The sequence below is a fragment of the Macaca mulatta genome, chromosome 1 (assembly GCF_049350105.2).
Source record: "Macaca mulatta isolate MMU2019108-1 chromosome 1, T2T-MMU8v2.0, whole genome shotgun sequence".
Taxonomy (NCBI): Eukaryota; Metazoa; Chordata; class Mammalia; order Primates; family Cercopithecidae; genus Macaca; species Macaca mulatta.
The window spans coordinates 117408852-117432433 of NC_133406.1; the positions used below are offsets into that span (position 1 = coordinate 117408852).

At 41.5% G+C, this 23582-nt stretch overlaps 1 protein-coding gene across 2 annotated transcripts in view; it reads left to right on the plus strand.

Moving 5' to 3' along the window:
- LOC704296 (myomegalin) overlaps positions 1-18996 on the plus strand; it is a 28844-nt gene extending 9848 nt beyond the window's left edge. The window contains exons 2-8 of one of the 2 annotated variants that reach the window (XM_001096405.5): positions 4268-4418; positions 8977-9212; positions 10317-10368; positions 11523-11710; positions 15496-15717; positions 17345-17479; positions 18783-18996. In XM_001096405.5, coding sequence (XP_001096405.3) covers positions 4268-4418; positions 8977-9212; positions 10317-10368; positions 11523-11710; positions 15496-15717; positions 17345-17479; positions 18783-18859 — 1061 coding nt within the window. In that variant the 3' untranslated portion in view covers positions 18860-18996. Of the gene's footprint in view, positions 1-4197; positions 4419-8976; positions 9213-10316; positions 10369-11522; positions 11711-15495; positions 15718-17344; positions 17792-18782 lie in introns of those variants that run through there. The other variant, XM_077948705.1, reaches the window with a different exon arrangement.
- Positions 18997-23582: the final 4586 nt, after the last annotated feature.

The window sequence follows — 23582 nt, forward strand, 5'->3', positions numbered from 1 at the left end:
ACTGTCTCTATATTATTCCTTGACAGTTTTTCTTTTTTCCTGCTATTTCCACAAAGATTTGCCCACGTGAGACATATCATCACAGCTAATAGAATCCTGCACCTTACGGGCATTCCATGTAGACCTGTAATCTCAGAGTTATTGGCATATGTTCCCTCAGTTCATCTGTTGAATCTCATGAGCAGAAATTGAGCTATTTGACTTTTAGACACTAAATGTAATTCTTAGACAAGTATTTTTTCTCTCTCCCATTTGTACATTGTTGACTATTTTTTCCCATCAGTGATCAATATGGAATTCTGTTTTTGATTTTATGAAATGAACATCTGGGGATAGTGGGTAACAGGAATACATTATCTGTTAGGTGGTAGCTGACAGCTTATCTAGTCTGTGAGTCTTTTTGGATTGGCTATTTGTTTGTCTTGAGGTTCTTAGTATTTCCTAGTATTTGAGTCTGCAGTGTTGGGAAGTGGTTCACATCTTATCTATCTAATACTAGATAAAATCCTGTGAGTCCAACAGGTGTCAATATCTGCAAAAGTGGAATATCTTTTGATCTACTATTGAGTCACATTTGATCCACAGGATGATCTCCATACACAATGATTTTCCCTAAGAACTCTGACTTCAATATATTGCTCTAGCTAAAGGGGATCTTGGAACAGAAAGAAAACTGAATTTCTGGCATCCAATATTCTACTTTCTTAGACTAAAGTTCCTAAACCCTATACCCATTAATTTCCCATTCTTCCCTCCCTATCCCCTGGCACAACCACCTTTCTATTTCCTGTCTCTAATGAATTTAACTACTCTAGGTACTTCATATAAGCAGAATTATGTAGTATTTTTCCCTTTGTGACTGGTTTATTTCACTTAGCATAATGTCTTCAGGTTCATCTCTGTTGTAGCATGTGTCCGAATTTCTTTTCTTTTTTAAGGCTGAATAATATTCCATTGCAGGTATTTGCCACATTTTGTTTATTCATTTACCTGTTGTTGGACACTGGGGTTGTTTCCATTCTTTAGCTATTGTAATACTGCTATTGATGTAGGTGAACAAATATCTCTTTGATTCCTTGCTTTCAGTTCTTTTGAGTATATATTCAGAAGTAAAATTGTTGGATCATGTGATATTATTTTTAATATTTTGAGTAACCACCATATGGTTTTCCACAGTAGCTGTACCATTTTATTAGGTTGGTGCAAAAGTAATTGCAATTTTTGCTATTAAAAGTAATGACAAAAACCACAGTTACTTTTGCACCAACCTAATACATTCCCAACAACAGTGCACAGGGGTTTCAATTTTTCCACATCATCACCAACACTGGTAATTTTCTTTCCCTCTTTTTAAAATAATAGCCATCTTGTAGGTCTTACTTTTAATTTCCATTTTCTCCTCGAAATCTTGCACACTGAGCAAGAAGGAGGGAATGTGCGTCTTAGTGAGATCTACTTAGTTCCCACCAAGCCTAATGGCTCAGAGCAAGGGTCTGGATGAGTCCTGGCTCTCAATCTCATAGAGATGATGGGACCCTTGGAAAGGTAAGTTCAGTCTTTCAGTGCAATGTTCTCACCTGCAACAAGGGGTTATAATAATCGACACTATCGACTGGGCGCGGTGGCTCAGCCTGTAATCCCAGCACTTTGGGAGGCCAAGGTAGGCAGATCTCCTGAGATCAGGAGTTTGAGACCAGCCTGGCCAACATGGTCAAATCCCATCTCTACTAAAAATACAATAATTAGCTGGGCAGGATGGTGGGGGCCTGTCAGCCAGCTGTTCAGGAGGCTGAGGTAGGAGAATCGCTTGAACCCGGGAGGCAGAGGTTGCAGTGAGCCAAGATCACGCCACTACACTCCAGCCTGGGTGACAGAGAGAGACTCCATCTCAAACAACAGCAGCAACAACAACAACAACCAAACAAAAAAATCAACACTATCTTGTAGGGTTGTTACTTGGACTAAATAAGTTACTAGACAGTAAAACACTTAGGAACCATGCCAGTCATATGATAATGCTCTTCAAACAGTTATTATTATTATTATTATGTCTTTGTTTTCATTTCTAACTGTGCCAGTGAGAACTTTCAACATTCCCTAAAATAAATTAGAAATGTTCAATGGTTTAGTTGACCTCTTCTCCCCACATTAATGGCCAGGTGTCTGAAAAACTGGTTACTTGAAGGATCTACTCAAAGTGCAGACATAGAATTCTATAGGAGGATTCTATCCCCTACAGGATCTCTGTTAGTGCACCAGGGGACTGGATCCAACCTTATCAAATTCTTGGACCTTGGGCAGGCATGATTGTTTAGTTCATGGTAGACAATCTTTTGCACTTGATTCTAGCAAGAGCCTTTAATACCCATTCAGACTTACCTAAGTATTACAAGAAAAATGCAAGTATGTACCTACCAGTGGCCTCTTCTCTTTTTTTTTTTTCTTCAGAAATCAAGGTAAGAAAATTTGATTTACCTGGAATTTGTAGATTTCCTCTTTCAGTTACAATAGAGTTTTGTAGCAAACCAGCACTCCCTTTGAAAAGAAGTAGATAAAATCTTGTTTAAAGGAATACTGTTTGAAGTCTTTGAAAAGCTAGGACCCACAGGGCCAGCTACAGAACGGGGGTGGAGAGAGAGAGGGAGAGAGAGAGAGAGAAAGAGAGAAGATCATTGGAATTAAACAATTTTTCCCCTCAGGGCATTTGCTAGTTCTTGGCAAGGGACAAGAGGCTGAGAAGCTGGGGAGAGGGCAGTGGTTAGGAATCAGAGAAAACAGCAGCACTTTAAGTAACCTCATGGGGTTGGGGAATGGGTAGACATGTGAAGCTGTCCTGGTATTCTGACTTGAAAAGCCAAGATTCTAGAGTGAATTGAGATGTGAACTGAACATTTGGTAAACGTTTTCCCCTCAAGGCATTTGTGAATTCAGCTCTGTGCTGGTGAGAGGCTAGCAGAGAGTGGCTGAAAGCAGTTTGCATTGGTAAGGATGCAAAGGAGACAGAAATTAAAATTCAGTACCTTCTAAAAAAATGGTGCCTCTCAGATTGGGAGCCCCAGAAGTCTATAGCCTAGGAATGTGGGCAAACCAGATATAGACTGAGTCTTCCCATCAGTGCAAGCAAAGGTGGGTGGGATGGGAGTTTGGAAGGTAAAAATTGACTTCATATTAAATGAAACCCCTACACATTGCTACTGCAAGGGAAAGGAAGCAAGTATTGCATTGAGATATATTATTTATTATGTATTAAAAGGTAATACAACATGATACTAAATTTATTAGTCATACTTAGATGATCATTCTCCAGTTGTAGGCACTATACTCTTGAAAGAATGTAGGAAGTGAAAACCTGGAGAGTTCCTAAAAAGGAACAGTAAGAATCAGTAGAAGTTAAAAAAAAAAATTAAGGAAATCCACAAGAATTGTTTTTATTGAAATTGTCTGCTGAGAAAATGTTTTGATGTTTTCAAGGAGAGGTATACTTAGGTTATTTTACTGTGGTTAGAAATTGGTTGACAATATAAGCAAAAGGGTACACAAACATTAGAGCTGGCTGTTGAGGGGTGGCCTCCACTGATATAGAGACCTCCAGGGTGAAACAGGCAGCCTTGCATTGAGTGTGGCTATCAGAAAGCAGGGCTTCCTTGGGTTCTGTAGCTACTTCCACATTCTAATTCTGTGATTGTGACTCAAGAGCCGGCAACCTGAGTCTTCTCCATAGCACTATTGTTGATGTCCCAGTGACATGGGATTTGAGCTCTGGCATTTGAGCTCTGCCATGTTCCTGCCTTCATGACTCTCAAAACTTGTGGAAGCAAAATTGCTTCCTGACTTCTGAAGGAATATTCCCTGGGAACTTTATAAGAACCTTATCTCAACTATAAGAAACAAAAATACTTACCCCTTAGCTCAGTTTAAACCCCATTTGTTATCATTCATTTATTTCATCATTTGCCTGTTTTTTCTAAACACTTGTGGGACCTCCACATCCTCCTCGTAACAACACCCCCCACCCCACTCCCCGCACTTGCTGCATCTTTCCTTTACCCAGTGGATTGTTGGGTCCTCATGGCTGAGGAAGTTGTATGCTTCACTCTTTACTTCCTGGTAGGCTCTGCTCTTGAGATTCTATCCTCCTACAGGATCTTCACTAATAATCTAATCTCTGTAAGCCGTAATTTTGTTTCAATTCTTTAGGTAGCTTTGGAGAAAAGCCTGGCCATTGTGGAGACGTAGACATCTTTCTTCTCTGTCCTTCCTTTCAAAGACGGCTGTAAGAGAACTCTTCATGAGAAAATGTCCCAGCTGAAGGCTGGGATGCATCAGCCCTCAGAGAAGAAGGGACCTGCTGAGAAGGAAGTGAGTGAGCAGAAGCCTCAGCCTGAGGAAGCAGAATTCTCCTCTGTATCCCGCAGTGGGTAAGAGACTTCCCACTATCAGCATTAAGTCATCGATCGTCAGAGTAGCTTTCAGGGCCCGCAGCCAGCCTCCATACCTTAATTGTAGGACTTTCTCTTAACACCTTCCTGGAAATTTCTTTAGAGAAAAATCTATTAAAGTTTTATTAGTAATGACTTTATATTATTCAGAGAAATTTGGTTTTATTCTAACTAACATTGCATGTATTCACCAAATATATGGTCTTCATGGTTACCTGAGCTGGAAATCTTCCAGTCACGTGAGTGGTCTCTCTTCTGGATCCCCAGGAGCATGTAGGAATCTCCTATTTCTTCATATGTTGCTCCGGTGAATGCTGAACCATCCCAGTTCCCGAGGAGGTAGATTTATACAGAGGCCCCTCCATTCTACTCCATCCCCTATGGAAACTCAGGTCCTGGCTTCTGGAATGGCAATTTTGATAAGCTCAATTTTAAAAATAAGCTTGCAGAATTGTCAAATAGAGGCCCATTGGCTAGATTTGTCAGTTAGTTTTTAATGGCCATTTTCCTATAGCTTTTTGGAAGCATTTAAATAATATGGGGTTAATCCATTACGCATTTGCCTGTGAGCACCAGTTACTGAAATACTAAGTTACTGAAATCACTAATTTGTCTAAGTGGTTGGTGCACAGCTTTGGAAGTGATTCAAATCCTGCTTCATGCTCCATTAGGTCACTGCCCAATATATTCCACTTAAATTTCACTGACCCAGAGAATAATGTTAGTTAGAGGTAAAATAACTCTAGGCCAGGTGCAGTGGCTCACGCCTGTAATCTCAGCGCTTTGGGAGGTTGAGGTGGGCGGATCACTTGAGGTCAGGAGTTGGAGACAGCCTGGCCAATATTGTGAAATCCCTTCTCTACTAAAAATACAAAAATTAGCTGGGCATGGTGGTGGGCTCCTGTAATCCCAGCTACTCAGAAGGCTGAGGCAGAAGAATTACTTGAACCCGGGAGGCGAAAATTGCAGTGAGCCAAGATCGCACCACTGCACTCCAGCCTGGATGACAGAGCGAGATTCCATCTCAAACAAAACAAAACACCCAAAAAACTCAAGAGTCAGTTAGTCTCATTTCATCATGTTAGAACGAGAACACTTAGGCCCTAAGAGACAGTCATTTGATCAAAGTTGCATAATAGCCTCTGGCAGAGATAACATTAGAATCCTGTGCTCTCGCAAAGCCTACACTACACCTACTTTATCAAATATATTTTTAAAAATTATACTCCTGTGATCATTCTTTTTTTAATAGACTTTTTTTTTTTTTTTTTGAGGCGGAGTCTCGCTCTGTCGCCCAGGCTGGAGTGCAGTGGCGCGATCTCGGCTCACTGCAAGCTCCGCCTCCCGGGTTCCCGCCATTCTCCTGCCTCAGCCTCCCGAGTAGCTGGGACTACAGGCGCCGCCACCACGCCCGGCTAATTTTTTTTGTATTTTTAGTGGAGACGGGGTTTCATTGTGTTAGCCAGGATGGTCTCGATCTCCTGACCTCGTGATCCGCCCGTCTCGGCCTCCCAAAGTGCTGAGATTACAGGCTTGAGCCACCGCGCCCGGCCTTAATAGACTTTTTAAGAGCAGTTTTAAGTTCACAGCAAAATTGAGTGGAAAGTAACAGTGTTCCCATATGCCCCTTACCCATGCACAGACATAGCCTCCCTCACTATCCACATCTTGCCCCCGAGTGATAACATTTGTTACAATTGATGAACCTACGTTAACTCATCATCACCCAAAGTCCACAGTTTACAGTGGGGTTCATTCTTGGTGGTGTATATCCTATAGGTTTTGACACAAGTATAAATGTATAATGACATGTATCCACTATTATAATGAATGACTACTCTCTGCCCTAAAAATCCTCTGTGCTCTGCTTATTCGTTCTCCTTTTCACCCTAACACCTGGCAACCACTGATCTTTTTACTGTCTCCACTGTTTTACCTATTCCATAGTGTCATATAGTCAGAGTCATACAGTATGTAGCTTTTTTAGATTGGCTTCTTTCACTTAGTAATACACACTTAAGTTTCTTTCATGTCATCATGGCTTCATAACTCATTTCTTTTTAGTACCAAATAATATTCCATTGACTTCATGTACCAAAATGAATCCATTCACCTACTGAAGGACATCTTGGTTGCTTCCAAGTTTTTGCAGTTATGAATAAAGCTGCTATAAACATCATGTGCAGGTTTTTGTGTGAAGTTAAGTTTTTACCTCATTTGGGTAAATACTAAGGAGCAGATTGCTAGGTCATTTGGTAACAGTATGTTTAGTTTCACAAGAAAATGCCAAACTGTCTTCCAAAGTGGCTGTACTATTTTGCATTCCCACCAGCAATGAATGAAGATACCTGTTGTTCCACATCCTTACCAGCATTTGGTGTTATCAGTGTACTGGATTTTGCCATTCTAATAGGTGTAGAGTGGTATCTCATTGTTTTAATTTGCATTTCCCTAATGACATGATGTTGAGCATCCTTTCATATTCTTATTTACCGTCATCTTTGGTGAGGTGTCTGTTCAGGGTTTTTTGCTCATTTTTTATGGTGTTGTTCATTTTCTTATTGTTGAGTTTAAGAGTTCTTTGTGTATTTGGGATAATAGTCCTTTACCAGATATGTCTTTTGCAATTATTTTCTCCCAGTGTGTTGTCTTCTCATTCTCTCGATGTGTCTTTTGCAGAGCAGAAGTTTTTAATTTTAATGAAGTCCAGATTATCAGTTATTTCTTTTATGGATCATGCCTTTTGTGTTATATCTGAAAAGTAATCATATAACTGGGCTCAGTGGCTCACACCTATAATCACAGGCTTTGGAAGGCTGAGGCAAGAGGATCACTTGAGCCCAAGGGTTTGGCTGCAGTAAGCCATAATCACACCATGATCACACCATGGTGTGATTATGCTGCAGTGAGCCATGATCATGCCCTCCAACAAATAAATAAAATAATTTATTTATTTAGAGACTGTCTCTAAATTAAAATTGGTATTGCATTGAATCTTTAGATCAATAAATAAAATAAATAAAAAGTCATCACCAAACACAAGGTCATCTAGATTTTCTGCTGTTGTTATCTTTTAGGGGTTTATAATCATTTTCTGTTTTACATTTAAGCCTATGATCCATTTTGAGTAAGTTTTCATGAAGAATGTGAAGTCTGTGTCTAGATTCACTTTTTTTGCACGTGGATGTCCAGTTGTTCCAGCACCATTTGTTGAAAATACCATCTTTTGTCCATTGCCCTTGTCCCTTTGTCAAAGATCAATCTGCTATATTTTGGAGTCTTCTGGAATCTCTATTCTGTTCCACTGACTTATTTGTCTATTCTTTCACAAATCTCATACTGTCCTGATTACTGTAGCTTTACAGTAAGTCTTGAAACCAGGTCAAATCAGCCCTCTGTTCCTTTTCAATATTGTGTTGGCCATTCTGGGTCTTTTGCCTCTCTATGTAAACCTTAGCATCTATTAGTTGATATTCACAAGATTTATTTGCTGAGATTTTGATTGGTATTGCATTGAATCTTCAGATCAAGTTGGGAAGAACTGACGTCTTGACAATATTTAGTCTTCCTGTTCATGAACACAGAATATCTCTCTGTGTATTTAGTGCTTCTGTGATCTCAACAGAGTTTTGTAGTTTTCCTCATACAGATCTTGTACATGTTTTGTTAGATTTTACCTTGACATAATCACTTACTAGTTTCAGGAGATTTTTGTTGACAATTCTTTCATATTTTCTTTCTTTTCTTTTTCTTTTTCTTTTCTTTCTTTTTTTTTTTTGAATCAGTGTCTCGCTTTGTCGCTTAGGGTGGAGTGCAGAGTGGCATGATCTCAGCTCACTGCAACCTCCGCTTCCTGGGTTCAAGCACTTCTCCTGCCTCAGCCTCCCAAGGATTACAAGTGCATGTCACCACCCCCGGCTAATTTTTGTATTTTCAGTAAAGATAGGTTTCACCATGTTGGAGATTTTGTATAATACATAGATAACTGCATCATGTGTGAACAAAGACAGTTTTAGTTCGTCTTTTCTAATCTGTATACCATTTATTTCCTTTGCTTATCTTACTGCATTAGCTAGGATTTCCAGTATGATGTTGAAAAGGAGTGGTAAGAGAGGAAATCCTTGCCTTATTGTTGATGTTAGTGAGAAAGCTTCTAGTTTCTAGTATGACATTAGTGTAGAGTTTCTATAGATGTTCTTTATCAAGTTGAGGAAGTTCTCCTCTATTCCCACTTTGTTGAGAGTTTTTATGATGAATGAGTGTTGAATTTTGTCAAATGCTTTTTCTTCATCTATTAATATGATCATGTGATTTTTCTTCTTTAGCAAGTGGCAGGGAAAATGACAATCTCAGAAGGGATCTTTCACATAAAGATTGTTTTCATTTCCTTCATTCCTTTTACCATATTCAGGACACTAAACATATGCTAGAATTCAGTGTGTGGCCTCCTTTGGTGATACTCTCAAGTCCCTTCTCCTAAATTGCTATAACCTATCAGTTATTCCTATCCAACTTTACTTCTTTTTTTCTACTTTAGGAAGTATCATTCCTTGATTCAGGATCAGGCTCGAGAGTTAACCCATCTACGGCAGAAGATGAAGCTTGGCAGAGTGGCCTCTGAGCTTCTCATTCAGCATGTCAAGAACACAGTAAAGGCCTTTGAGGAGCTACTCCACAGCAATAACATTGACCACTATATGGAGCAGCACTTCCGCGAGCAGCTGGCCAAAGGAAGCCAGCTGGCAGAGAGCCTTGCCAGAAAATTCAGCACGGGTAAGTTGGCTGCAGAGCTTAGGAAGATTTTCAGTCTTTCCCAAGGTCCTAAGTTCACAGGATCCCACCCCCATTCACAAGTCACTTTTCAACTGGTGTCCTGCTTTGTAATTACCACCTTAAGACCATGACAGAGTCAGGACTGGCTGGTGAGGAGCTCCAAGAAGAAGGGTTGAGGATGCCATGATGACCACCAGCACCTCCATCCCTCATGGAATATGACTGTGAGGGCAGGAGGCATCCCCGGGGATGATGGTATTTATTTGAAACTAATTGGCAGAAAGACAGAAGGATCAAGGGCAGCTGAACTAGGAAGGGCCCTGAACTGGGAATCCAAAGACCCTACCTCTAGCTTATATGTGTTCCTTACTAGCTCTGGACAGGTTAATATTTATTTTGATTTCTATTTCTCTACCTAAAAAATTAAGTCAAATAATACCAGTCCTTGAATGTTGCATTATTGTTCTAGGGATTAAATAAGTAACATTAATCAGCGCACTTCAAAAAAATGAAAAAGAATCATGTTGACTTTGGCATGGTTTAGGCGCTGTGTGTACTAGTACAAGGTGTTGAGATAATTAGCTGTTTCAGGAGCCTTTTACATGAAATTTCTCCCTGAGGACCCAAGGGCACATAGTAGCAGAGGGCGAGTTCACTGTGCTGTCTCCTCATGGCAGGTAGGACAGGGATGTCTATCATCTTGGAGAAGGGAGAAGGTTCTGCATGAAATCTATGGTGGAACACACAGCCAGGCGTTTGGGTGCTGGCCTTGTGCCAGGACTTGGAGGCTTTGACTGGAGTGGTCCAGAGGGCAGCTGGATACGTGTCCCATGATCTGTGGGAATAAAGACATTTTTAGCTTTTTGCTGTGACTCAGGGCAAAGCAAGTAGAGATGATGACCTTCATGGTGGGCTCAGGAAAGCCTGCCAGGCAAGCTCTCTAAAGACTCAACCCAAGATCTGGGAAAATTCAGAGTATCCTGGAATCAAGGCAAGCATCAGGTAGTTAGGTCTCTGGTCCCAGATAGAACTCCGTGTTTGTCTGCAGTCTGGGAAATGAGACCCACTTAAAGCATGACTGGTCCTTTTGAATTTTGTTCTCAGATGACTGTACAACTAAGAAGAATCAAGTAGGACAGGTGCCTTCGACTCTCAGGTAACTCCAAATTTTCAGGGACTATCGAAGATGTAATCTGGTGAAGGATCCAGAAGCAAGAGCCAGAAGCTCAAAGAAATAGTAGCATACACGGCCAGTAAAAAAACAAATAGCTTATTTATTCATTAAACCATTATGTATCCTTAGTGATAAGGCAGTCTCACTTTTAAAAATTTTTTAAAAATGTATTATTCTTTTATTTTCACCAATTAATTCACCAGTTTAGTAATATAGAGCTGCTCTAACCTATCTGGGTCTTAGGAGTCTTCTGAACCTCCAGGGATTTCCCTTATTTAAAGACCAGAGTAAGATTATATCTGATTTCTTCAAGGGTGACCCAAGGAGTGCTGGAAGATGTTAAACAGCTACAAATTTTCCTTGCAAACAAAAGTTTATACTGTGTCTCTATACTTAGGGAAGGAGATCTAGAAACTGCAAGACACCAGTGAGGCTACATTGCCCGGGGAATCTGTTTTAAACGGCCTACGGCAAATACTATTTAAAAAACTATGTTCACAGAGTGAGTTGAACTTTTTTTTTCTTTTTACATTTTTTAAAATTTATTTTTGAGATGAGGTCTTGCTCTGTTGCTCAGGCTAGAATGCAGTGGCACGATCACTGCTCACTGCATCCTTGACCTCCTGGGCTCAAGTGATCCTCCTCAGCCTCCTGAGTAGCTGGGACTACAGGTGCACACCACTACACCCAGCTCATTTTTTATTTTTATTTTTTGTAGACAGAGGGTCTCTACTATGTTTCTCAATTTGGTCTTGAATTCCTGGGCTCAAGCAATTCTCCTGCCTTGGCCTCCCAGATTGCTGGGATTACAGGCATGCGCCACCATGCCCATACCTGGAGTTGAACTCTTATGGGTCTCTGGGTGTCTTGTGAAGGAAGCATGAGTGTTATTTAAAGGGCCCGTTAAGGCTTCTCTTTTCCTCAGGATGTTTGTAGCCAATGCACCAGACAACTGCTGCTCTCCCTGCCCCCTGCCTTCTCTCCATACTCTATCCCTAAACAGAGATGAATTGTTTGGCTTCTCCTCTGAAGGAATGATCCTCTTGACCTCCCCTTTACTTCTCCTGTGAGCCTCCAGATTAGTACAGCTGTGGCATTAGGTGGCCTTTATTTTTTCTTCCTTCTTACCGCACTAGTATCTTGAGGAAGATGCATAATATGAGTAAAGTGACAGAAGTCCTAGAGACCAAGCGGGATGCCCAGTCCCAGACTCAGCCCCAGATCTGGTGCAACAACCACACCCGGTCTGCCCCACATCACTCCCTGAGCAGCACGTCTCCACAGCTTGACAAGCAGGAAGTGCGTCCTTCAGTGACTGTAGTCAGTGAGTACCCACATGGTTCCAGTTTTTTGGTGCTCACACATTATCTAGGCCAAGAGGTGGCATCTTTGCAGCTGGGCCCTATAGATCCACCGTGATGCACCTAGTCGGACATAGCTATGGGACTCAGTGCTCAGCATAAGCCCCAAAGGTTTCTGGTAGCTTTTCTCCATTCCCAGTCTCACATGTCATCAGTCACTAGATCCTCTCTGACACATACATGGTGTTGGACTTGGGGGGCATGAGTTGGGAAGGGGAGAAAGGGGGCAAATAGTTCCTCTTCACTGCACACAATTATGTCATCTTTCAAACTAGGGACATGAGTGTTGCTAACATTGTGCACCTGATCCTGGAATCCCTGGGGTAAACAGCCACAGTTCCTACTTTTTGTTCACCACTAAAATCACCTTTATCATTTGTGAATTTACAGACCCCATCCATCATCCTAATAAGTTTGCTATAACACCCTCTAAACCATCAGTAAATGGGGACATTCTGTGAGGTTCAAGCTGAGTATATCACCAACCAGCATAGCATGTCCCTCCTGAGAATTTCCCTGAGAGGGTCCTTGGGGTAGCCTTGGTAGAGATGGGAAGAAGAGATTAAGTTTTTTTCTCCTGCTCAGTTTTCTCTTTAATTTTCCTCCTGAGAAAAGTGTTTGAAGTTTTAGGCCAGTATGAATCAAATCCTAATGTGGACAATACCAGGAAATTATTTTTAGTCCCTGGCTCTAGCTGATGTTTTTTTCTAAAGTGGCTATTTTAGGTAATGAATGAGCCATAATGGTTTTTTTTTGTTGTTGTTGTTGTTTTTGAGATGGAGTTTTGCTGTTGTTGCCCAGGCTGGAGTGCAGTGGTGCGATCTCAGCTCACTGCAACCTCTGCCTCCTGCGTTCAAGTGATTCTCCAGCCTCAGCCTCCCAAGTAGCTGGGATTACAGGTGCTTGATACCACGCTTGGTTAATTTTTATATTTTTAGTAGAGACAGGGTTTGACCATGTTGGCCAGGCTGGTCTCGAACTCCTGACCTCAGGTGATCCAACTGCCTCAGCCTCCCAAAGTGCTGGGCTTACAGGCATGAGCCACCATGCCCAGCCCGTAATGGGTTTTGATCTGGTACTACTCCCGTTTCTCATTTCACAATGAGGAGCAAAGCAGCAAAATGTTTCCTCTAAGATTATAGCAGCCAAAGAAAGACAGGAACTTCTCATTGATTGAGCACCTATTATGCTCACAATATTGACCACTATACATATGTTGCCTCATTTAATTGACACAGTGATCCCCTCAAGTAGGTAGTGGTGTTCTGCTTTTCTAGTGGAGGACACTGAGGCTCAGCAAAGTTGAGGAACTTACTGAAGACAAAGCAGCTTTGAGTCTACCTGACTCAAAGCTCAGGTTCTGAGTATTTCACTCTGCAGCCTGAGAAGTCAAGGGCTGCATACGGAGGGTGCTCACTCCTCAGCACCTCTTTTGCTAGGCTTCTGGAGCCAGTGTTTTTCTCATTTCACTTTTTCTGCTCTGTGTACCCAGCACAGAGTTCTGGCCTCTGAAGATGGGACAAGACCTTATACATATTACACTTCTATCTAACCATTTGTAAATAGATGAGCTGCCCCTGATGTGTACATCACCTATTTCAAGGGGCCAATGGGACTTTTACGTGCATCCTTGATTCAGTTGCCCAGAGGCACTTGTTTCAACCTCAGCACTGCCCCGAGAGATGGCAGAAGGGCAAGCCCATGTTTCCCTTACCTGCAATCCCTGCCACTGCCTGCAGTGAAGTGTGGCCTCTGGAGTGATGCATCTGGAGAGCACTAGCCTTACTTTTTGCTGCGAATATCTTTCCTGAAGGAGATTGAAGCCCTTCTCTTTCCCATTGGAAGTCACTGTCCTTTCAGAGGGGCAACTGTTTATCACCACTTCCTCTTTGCTTTTTCAATCAGAATTTCTAGAACAGTCAACCTGTAGTGCACTGGCATGACAACTACACTGTGAGGCTAAATTTCCCTCACAAAAGTCTAGTCTCTGTTGCTTTCCATCTGCAGTGTAGGGCATGTTCCCCATGTGGTATGGCCAGGGAATGTTAAAACACTGATCACTGTTACTGATAAAACTTAGAACTTCCTATGGCCATGGTTGAGAGTAAACTGATTTTCTGAGATAAAGGAGGTTTGAAAGGGGGTGGGAATCACATTTTGATTGAGTTCCTACTTTAAGTCAGGCATTATATTAAAGACTTAACATAGTTGTCCTTACTCCTTATTTCAGAGTGATTCTAATTAGTATCTGATATTTTATCAACTGGAGAAGGAGAGACCTACTGGATACTGATTTAAATATACAGTTCCTAAAAGAACATGATGTTTTGAGGGCAAACAGAAACCTCACTCCCACCTGCTCAGAGGAGAAACTTGTCTATTCTTTAGCCCTTGATAATAATCCTTGAAAGGGGAAAGACTCAAACTTTTCTCTGAATTATGGCCCTGCCACCCCAGCTGGGTTTTTTCTCTTAAAGGGAGACAGTAATGAAGGGCCCAGAGGATCTGGCCATGTTGTCATGGCATCACTGAGCTGTAAGATGCCACGTGTTTTCTGCTTCTACAATCCCCTATGCAACAGTACACTAGCTGTCCTTTGGATAGGAGCCAGACAATGTGAGCTGTACATAAGAATTATTTTTGCAGTGTCAAAAGCCATTCTAGGTAGAATCCAAATCACCACTTGCCTTAGACACCCTCTCAGCTTCACTGCAGGTCCAGAGTCAGCCGAGGCCAGAACGAGAACCACTAGGAGTGGAAGCAACACTGTCTCGGTTCTCTGCACATTGTCCAGAAGTGGAGGCCATTTTCCCCTCCTCCTCCAATAGCCTCAATGTAAAACAATCCCAGGAAGGAGTAGCTGGTGTGTTTCTGGCAAGGGCATAGAATGTTGAATAAATAGTCACCTGTTTACAGACCAACAAAATGCTTCATCCCTCACTGTCTGAACTCCTAGGACTGGGTGTGAGTCCTGCTATTAGAAGAAACATTTCTGAAGTACCTCCCCAGGATCTTTCCAGCATTGGGAATCATAAAAGGAGCTAGGAGAGGGGCCCCATATTTTTCCTGTGTGTGCTGTGATGCTCAGATATCATATCTAACCACTACTGCTTATGTCATAGGATGAGAAATACCAGTGACTTTAGAGTGAAATGGGGAGTCCTTGGAAAATGAATCTGATGACTTCTGCCTTAGCCTTCATTCCATGGATTGCTTTATTAGTTTTCGAGGGCTTCCAACACAAAGAAACACAAACTGGGCGTTTTAAAACAGAAATGTATTCTTTCACAGTTCTGGAAGTGAAAACGTCTGAAATCAGGAAGTCAGCAGGGTCATGCTCCCTCTGAAGGCTCCAGGGAAGGATCCTTCCTTGCCTCTTCCTAGCTTCTGGTGGTTTCTGGGGGTGTTCCCCTGGCTTGTAGACACATCACCCCAATCTCTACCTCTGTTGTTACATGGTCTTCTTCTCTATGTGTCTCTTTATCTGTGTCTCCTCTCTTCTCATAAGGACATCAGTCATGTTGGATTTAAGACATACCCCCAATTGAGTGTCATCTCATCTTAGCTTATTACATCTGCAAAAACCCCATTTACAAATAAGATCACATTCTGAAGTTCCAAGTGAACTGAATGAATTCATTCACTGAATGAATTTTTGGAGGACACTATTCAACTCACTATAATTACCTTTAAAACACTCATTTATGACTTCCCTGTTGGTTTCTCACTCACATTCCTTTCTGGACAGATGCCAGCGCTGCCACTTCTGCTGATTCAGCTGCTTTGCCCAGCAACCAAGGAGCCAGGTCTGCTCAGCCCTTCCATCCTTCAAGCGGCACTGGCCAGCTGAGCAGGACACTAGAACACGGTAGCAGTGGCCCATGGGAAGAGATGAGGCCTCAAAAAATGAATGCATCTGGAGACCTAGCCTCCTTCTCCTGTTTGTACCAGCCCAACTCCGAAACCTCTGGTAAAACACAAAGGTGCACTTGGTGAAATCGAGCCCATTGATAGGAATGACACATTCCTTTCCTGGCCAGAGGATTTTTTGATTCCTCTGTTAGAACTTGGCTCATAAAAAATGATGGGACAATATGTGGATAAGCCAGACAGTGAGAACCAGCTCAGTGCTGGTTCTTTGTAAGTGCCTTCTCCTAGTCATCCTACTAGGAACTCACTCTGGGCAGGAGAGTAGGAGAAGTCAGGGACATTCTGAGGTGCTCTACAAGGAGGATAAGTTACCTCACATTTAAATGCTGGCTTCTCTCTGTACTACAACCTTCTTTTTTTTTTTTTTTTTTTTGAGACGGAGTCTCACGCTGTTGCCCAGGCTGGAGTGCAGTGGCGCGATCTCGGCTCACTGCAAGCTCCGCCTCCCGGGTTCCCGCCATTCTCCTGCCTCAGCCTCCTGAGTAGCTGGGACTACAGGCGCCCGCCACCGCGCCCGGCTAATTTTTTGTATTTTTAGTAGAGACGGGGTTTCACTGTGGTCTCGATCTCCTGACCTTGTGATCCGCCTGCCTCGGCCTCCCAAAGTGCTGGGATTACAGGCTTGAGCCACCGCGCCCGGCCTACAACCTTCTTAAGCCTAGATTAAGACTGCCCTGGAATGCTAAGCTCAGATTCCATGGGGAAGGTCTTCCTTAGGTCAAGAGCTACTGTAGGATGGAAAACTATTTCTACAGAGTCACCCACCCCTACACACTCTTTCCACTCTTTGACACACACCATGCATACAACCACGAGCCAATCCTGCCCCCATAAACACTGCTTTTGGATTTGGAGCCAAGCATCCTGGCACCCAGCAGCTAGGAGTGCAGCTATTTAGAGGAATGGCTTGAAGTAGCTCCATTTCTGTGTCCCGGGTAATATAACAATATGACATTTTAAATTCTCAGAGAAAAACCTGACCCTACGCAAAATCTCCCAGTGGGTAAAGCCTATTCTCAGCCTCCTCCCTCTGTGCATCTTTTTCCTTCCTTGGAGATTGTTCCCTTCTCTCCTGTTCCCACTTCAGATCCTGACACCTCCCCAGGCTCTTTCATGTTCCTTTTTTGCCAAAGCTGGTTAAAGGAGAACATTCGCTATTACTCATTATTCACAGCCTGGTTTAATTTCATATGCACTTACCTTGGTCTTTCTCTCTGTAAGTGAGTGAATCTCAAAGGCTGTTGAGTTGGGATCATCATGGGAGAGAGGGATGAGATGGAGAGAGAGATTCTCTGGATTGCTATCCATGCCCAGGAGGTAGACAGCCTTTCCCATTACTAGGCCAGTTCTGCCTAGAGGCCTTTAGTAGTTTCTCACCCCGTGTCCATCTCCCTTAGACGTACTTGGTGATCTCTGTCTGGGAGGAGGCCTGTGGTGTTTCCTCACAGGGGCCACCTTGTGGTTGAAAGCCCAGGAGCTTTAACTAAAGTTGCCTGGTGCTTCCTCAATGCCAAGGAGAGAGGAATGCCAAGGAGAGAGGAAGAAGCTGACGGAAGGATAGAGATAGGTAGAGATCTTGCAGACAGATGCCAGGCAGGCCCCACAGCTGCCCAGGGATGATCAGGCTTCCCCACCTCCTACCTCTCCTATGTCTTGGTGGTTTGCAGTACCGGCTGACCTGCTGGAAAAGAATCTTGCTGAGATCCAGAAACTGCGCCAGCGCCTGGAGGAGTCTGTCAGCCTCAATGACCGCCTGAGGGAGAGGCTGGAGCATGTGCTCAGCAATGGTGACCAAGGAAAAGGTAGAAAGGCAGAAAGTTTATGTTTCTGTCCACATCTAGGGAGTCTCAAAAGGGCATATCGCTTCTTGGGGCAGAGTGTTACAGGTGTAAAGCACATTGGTGTGCATGATTTCATTTGTTCCTTACAATCAGCCCAGATAGGGAAGCAGGAAGGGTACTATTGCTCCCAGCGAGTGGTTTGCCCCAAACAGGGCTAGGTCTCATTCTCAGGACTATCTGAAGTGATGCCATTCTTATATGTCCTTATACTGCCTGGTGCTGTTCTTGGGCTTGTGGCCTGACTGGCGACTGGTAGCACCAAGGTTTCCATGGTGCCCACTTCAGCAGAATGAGAGCAACATTCCACCTTTATGCCATTACTATATGCCTTGGATATCACCTGCCTCTTCTCTTGTGCTAACGACCTTTATTCCCACACTCTTCACCCTGGATGCTCTCACTTGGAGACCAATTATTCTACACCCCTTCTTCTCTCATATTAAGGCCAGAAGAATGATGACGTACAACATCATAACCAAAGCCAGTTAGGGGGAAAGACCCTGGTCCATACCTGAAGCCATTGCATGTGAGAGTGTGTGGCCTACTGTGGTGTGCCCAGCAAAACCTGAGCCTGAGCCATACTGCACTGTTATCCCAGTGCATGAGGACACCAGGTTTTCTGACTGGCTGAGACTAAAATTTTAATGGGTGCAGGAAAGTACATTTTTGAAAGTATCTGTTACCTAAAGATGCGACTTGTCTGGGTTGCTTTTATTCCCTGTGAAGTATCTACCTCCATCTTCCATAGGTAGGACCTGTAGTCCACACCGTAGTTCTGCAACAGAAAAAGGGCTCAGGGAAGAAAACTGGAGTTTTCTGGCTTCCAGAAGGAAAAAAATCAAAGATGAAGTCATTTCCATATTTCTTCCTTTCTGCAGCAATGCCCAGTCATAGAAGCAAAGAGAAGTAGGCAGCACAAAAATTGACCAGATCCACACAGCCTAAAACTATCATAGCTTATTCCCAATCTAGATAAGGCTGCTTCTTACAAGATCCCACCTACGTGTTCACAGACTCCTAGCTCCAGGAGTAAATAGTTCTGGAAAATCTACATGTCATGTTTAAGTTCCTTTCCCAATCTTTGCAGATAATCAGAGAGTCACTAGCTGTCGACTAGAAAGCAGCTTGGGGTCTCTCTTCCTGTCTTTCCCACTTTCACCTGGGTATGGAATAGGAGAGAAGAAATATAAGTTTTTGTTTGGTACAATCAGTGAATTCCCTAATCCCTCCAGACTTCATTGCAACCTTGTCTCTCCCTCCCTAGGTACTGCACAGTCCACTGTAGCTCCTCGTTCATATACTCAGAGTCACTCTTCCAGCTGTGGCGAGGACATCCTGTGACATGATGCCTAGAGGGTCTAGAAGAATGTTCTCCAGAACTTTTCCAGCCCTGTGCAACAGAATTCTTGGGTGGGAACTTGGAGGCATTGGATATTATCTTTAAATGAAGAGATCAAATTAATAAATTATTTTTAAAATTAGTGTTTATATTTTATTTATTGAACACCTATAAAGAGTAAACTTTGTGTAGAAAAGAATAAAACCAGAATGGTCTGAAATTCATGGAAAAGGTTAAAGAAGAAATGAGTTTTCTTTATTAGCTATCTCTGTTTCAGAAGACTAGAATGAGAATTTCACTGCTGTGGGAAGGTAAGAAATATTAATAGATCGTGAGGATGTAGAATTCCTTGACTTCCATTACATGCTTAGAAAGAACAGAAAAACTGTCACATGTGAAAAGATTGTAGGATAAAATCTGAATGTTTTAAAATGAGGATAACTTACCATATCAGGTGAGCTTCATTCAAGAGAATGACAGAACCTACTTCTCAATGTGAATAAACATTGAGAAGTCGTGAAGAGCACAGTTGCCTTATGCCTGGAATATAGCCATTCTGACTACTGTGAGATGATATCTCACTGTAGTTTTAATTTGCATTTCTCTGATGATTAGTGATGTTGTGCATTTTTTCATATATTTGTTGACTGCTTGTATGTCTTCCTTTGATAAGTGTCTACCCATGTCCTTTGCCCATTTTTAAAATAGGGTTATTTGGTTTTCTCTTGTTGATTTAAGTTTCTTATAGAGTCTGGATATTAGTCCTTTGTCAGATGCATAGTTTTCAAATATTTTCTCCCATTCTGTAGGTTGACTGTATACTCTGTTGATTATTTCTTTTGCAGTGCAGAAGCTTTTTACATTTAAGTCCCATTTGTCAATTTTTGTTTTTGTTGCATTTGCTTTTGAGGTCTTAGTCATAGGCCAATGTCGAGAAGAGATTTTCCTAGGTTTTCTTCTAGCATTTTTATAGTTTGACATCCTATATTTAAGTCTGTAAACCATCTCGAATTAATTTTTGTATATGGTGGGAGGTGAGGGTCCAGTTTTATTCTTGTGCATTTGGCTAGCCAGTTTTCCCAGCACCATTTATTGAATAGGGTATCATTTTCCCCATTGTTTATTTTTGTCAACTTAGTTAAAGATCAGTTGGCTGTAGGTGTGTGACTTTATTTCTAGGTTCTCTATTCTTATCCACTGATTTATGTGTCTATTTTTGTACCAGTACCATGCTGTTTTTGTTGCTATAGCCTTGTAGTATAGTTTGTAGTTAGGTAATGTGATGCCTCTGGATTTGTTCTTTTTGCTTTGGATTCCTTAATCATTCGGGCTCTTTTTTGGTTCCATGGGGATTTTTTTTTTTTTTTTTTTTTGAGACAGGGTCTCACTCTGTCACCCAGGCTAGAGTGTAGTGACATAAGCTCGGCTCACTACAACCTCTGCCTCTGGGTTCAAGTGATTCTCCCACCTCAGTCTCTTGAAGTAGCTGGGACTATAGGTGTATGCCACCACGCCTACTAATTTTTGTGTGTTTTGATAGAGACGAGGTTTCACCATACTGGCCAGGCTGCCCTCGAACTCCTGACCTCAAGTGATCCTCCTGCCTCAGCCTCCCAAAGTGCTGGGATTACAGGTGTGACCCACCATGTCCAGCCCCATAAGAATTTTATAATGTTTTTCCTAATTCTGTAAAAAATGACATTGGTAACTTGATAGGAATTGCGTTGAATCTTTAGATTGCTTTGCACAGAATGCTCATTTTAACAATATTGATTCTTCCAGTCCACAAGCATGGAATGTTTTCCCATTTGTTTGTGTTGTCTATTATTTCTTTCATCAGTGTTTTGTAGTTCTCCCAGTACAGATCTTTGACCTCCTTGGTTAAATATATTCCTAGGTATTTTGTTTATTTTATCTGTGTGTGTGTGTGTGTGTGGCTGTTGTAAATGGGATTAAGTTCTTGATTTGGGTCTCAGCTCGAGCATTTTTAGTGTATAGAAATGCTACTGATTTTTTGTATGCTGATGTTGTAACCTGAAACTTTACTGAACTTGTTTATCAAGTCTAGGAGTATCTTGGAGGAATCTTTAGAGGTTTCTAGATACAGGATCATGTCTTTGGTGAACAGAGATAATCTGACTTCCCCTTTTCCTATTTGGATGATTGCTTTTTTATTTTTATTTTTATTTCTCCTGACTGATTGCTCTGGCCAGGATTTCCAGTACTGTGTTGAATAGGAGTGGTGAGAGTGGACGTCCTTGTCTTGTTCCAGTTATGAGGGGCAATGCTTCCAACTTTTGCCTATTCAGCATGATGTTGGCTATGGGTTTGTCATAGATGGCTCTTATTATTTTGAGTTATGTTCCTTTGATGGCTGGTTTGTTGAAGGTGTGTATCATGCAAGGGATGTAAGATTTTATTGAATGCTTTTTATGCATCTATTGAGATAATCATATGGTTTTTAAAAATTCTGTTTATGCAGTGAATAGCATCCTTTTTTTGCATCTGTTGAATCATCTTTACATCCTAGGCATAAAGCCCACTTGATCATGATGAATTATCTTTTTGATGTGCTGCTGGATTCAGTTTGCTAGTATTTTGTTGAGAATTTTTGCATCTATGTTTATCAGGGATATTGGCCTGTAGTTTTCTTTTTTTATTGTGTCCCTGCCAGATTTTTGTATCAGGATGATACTGGTTTCATAGAATGAGTTAGGAATCCCTCATCCTCAATTTTTTGGAATAGTTTTAGTAAGATTGGTACCAGCTCTTCTTTGCATATCTGGTAGAATTCAGTTGTAAAATTCTGTCTGGTCCAGGGCTCTGTCAGATTAGTAGAATTTTTATTACTGATTCAATTACATAACTCATTATTGATCTGTTCAGGATTTCAGTTTCTCCTGGTTCAATCTTAAGAAGTTGTGTGCTTCCAGGAATTTAACTATTTCCTCTAGGTTTTGTAGTTTGTGCCTATAGAGATGCTCATAGTAGTCGCTGAGGATCTTTTGTATTTCTGTGGTATGAGTTGTAATGTCACCTTTGTAATTTCTGATTGTGTTTATTTGGATCTTTTTTTTTCTGGTTAATCTAGCTAGTGGTCTATCAATCATTCAAATAACCAACTCTTCATTTCATTGATCCTTTGTGTGTGTGTGTTTTTGTTTTTTTTTTGGTCTCTGTTTCATTTCGTTCTGCTCTGATCTCAGTTATTTCTTTCCTTCTCCTAGCTTTGGGTTTTGTTTCTTCTTCTTTTTCTAGTTCTGTAGGTGTGGTATTATGTTGTTAATTTGAGATCTTTCTATCTTTTCAAGGTAGATATTGAGTGCTATAAACTTTCCTCTTAACACTGCTTTTGCTGTATTCCAGAGTTTTTGACACATTGTGTCTCTACTTTCATTTGTTTCAATTTTTTTATTTCTGCCTTAATTTTATTGTTTACCCAAAAATGATTCTGTTGTTTAGTTTCCATGTATTTGTGTGGTTTTGAGAGTTCCTCTTGGCATTGATTTCTGCTTTTATTTGCTGTTGTCTGAGAAGATACTTGATATAATTTCATTTAAAAAAATTTATTGAGACTTGCTTTATGACTGAGTATGTGGTCAATCTTAGAGAATGTTCTGTGTACAGAAGAGAAGAACGTATATTCTGTGGTTGTTGGATAGAGTATTCTATAGACATCTATTAGATTCATTTGGTCAAGAGTCCAATTTAAGTCCAAAGTTTCTTTATTAGGTTTCTGCCTCAGTGATCTGTCTAGTGCTGTCAGTGGGATGTTGAAGTCCTCCACTATTATAGTATGGCTATTTCTTTGCTTAGGTCTAGTAGTATTTGTTTTATAAATTTGGGTGCTTCAGTGTTAGGTGCATATATATTTAGGATAGTTAAATCTTTTTGTTGAATTGAATGCTTTCTGATTACATAATGCCCTTCCTTGTCTTTTTTTTTTTTTTTTTTTTTTTTTAGCCGTTGTTGGTTTAGTCTGTTTTACTTGATACAAGAATAGCAACTCCTGATCTTTTTTGTTTTTCATTTGCATAACAGATCTCTCTCTATCCCTTTACTTTGAGCCTCTGGGCGCTATAACATGTAAGATAGATCTCTCTTAAAGGCCACAGAAAGTTTGATTTTTTTTTTTTCCCAATTTGCCACCTTATGCCTTTTTTTTTTTTTAAATGGAGTCTCACTCTGTCACCCAGGCTGAGTTTAGTGGTGCGATCTTGGCTCACTGCAGCCTCTGCTTCCTGGGTTCAAGTGGTTCTCCTGCCTCAGCTTCCCGAGTAGCTGGCGTTACAGGCACCCACCACCACGCCCAGCTAATTTTTGTATTTTAGTGGAGATGAAGTTTCACCATGTTGGCCAGGCTCGTTTCGAACTCCTGACCTCAAGTGATCTGCCTGCCTTGACCTCCCAAAGTGCTGAGATTACAGGTATGAGCCATCATGCCTGGACTACTCTATGCCTGTTAAGTGGAGCTTTTAGGCCATTTACATTCAAGGTTAATATTCATGTGTGAGGTGTTATTTTTGTCATAGTGTTAAGCTAGTTGCTTTGTAGACCCAATTATGTACTGCTTTATAGGGTCTATGAGCTTCGTAATTACATGTGCTTTTATGGTAGCAAGTACCATCCATGTTTAGAATGCCTTTGGACATTTATTTAGAGCCTGTCTGGTGTTAATGAATTCCCTTAGCATTTCTCTGTCTGGGAAAAACTATTTCTCCTTCA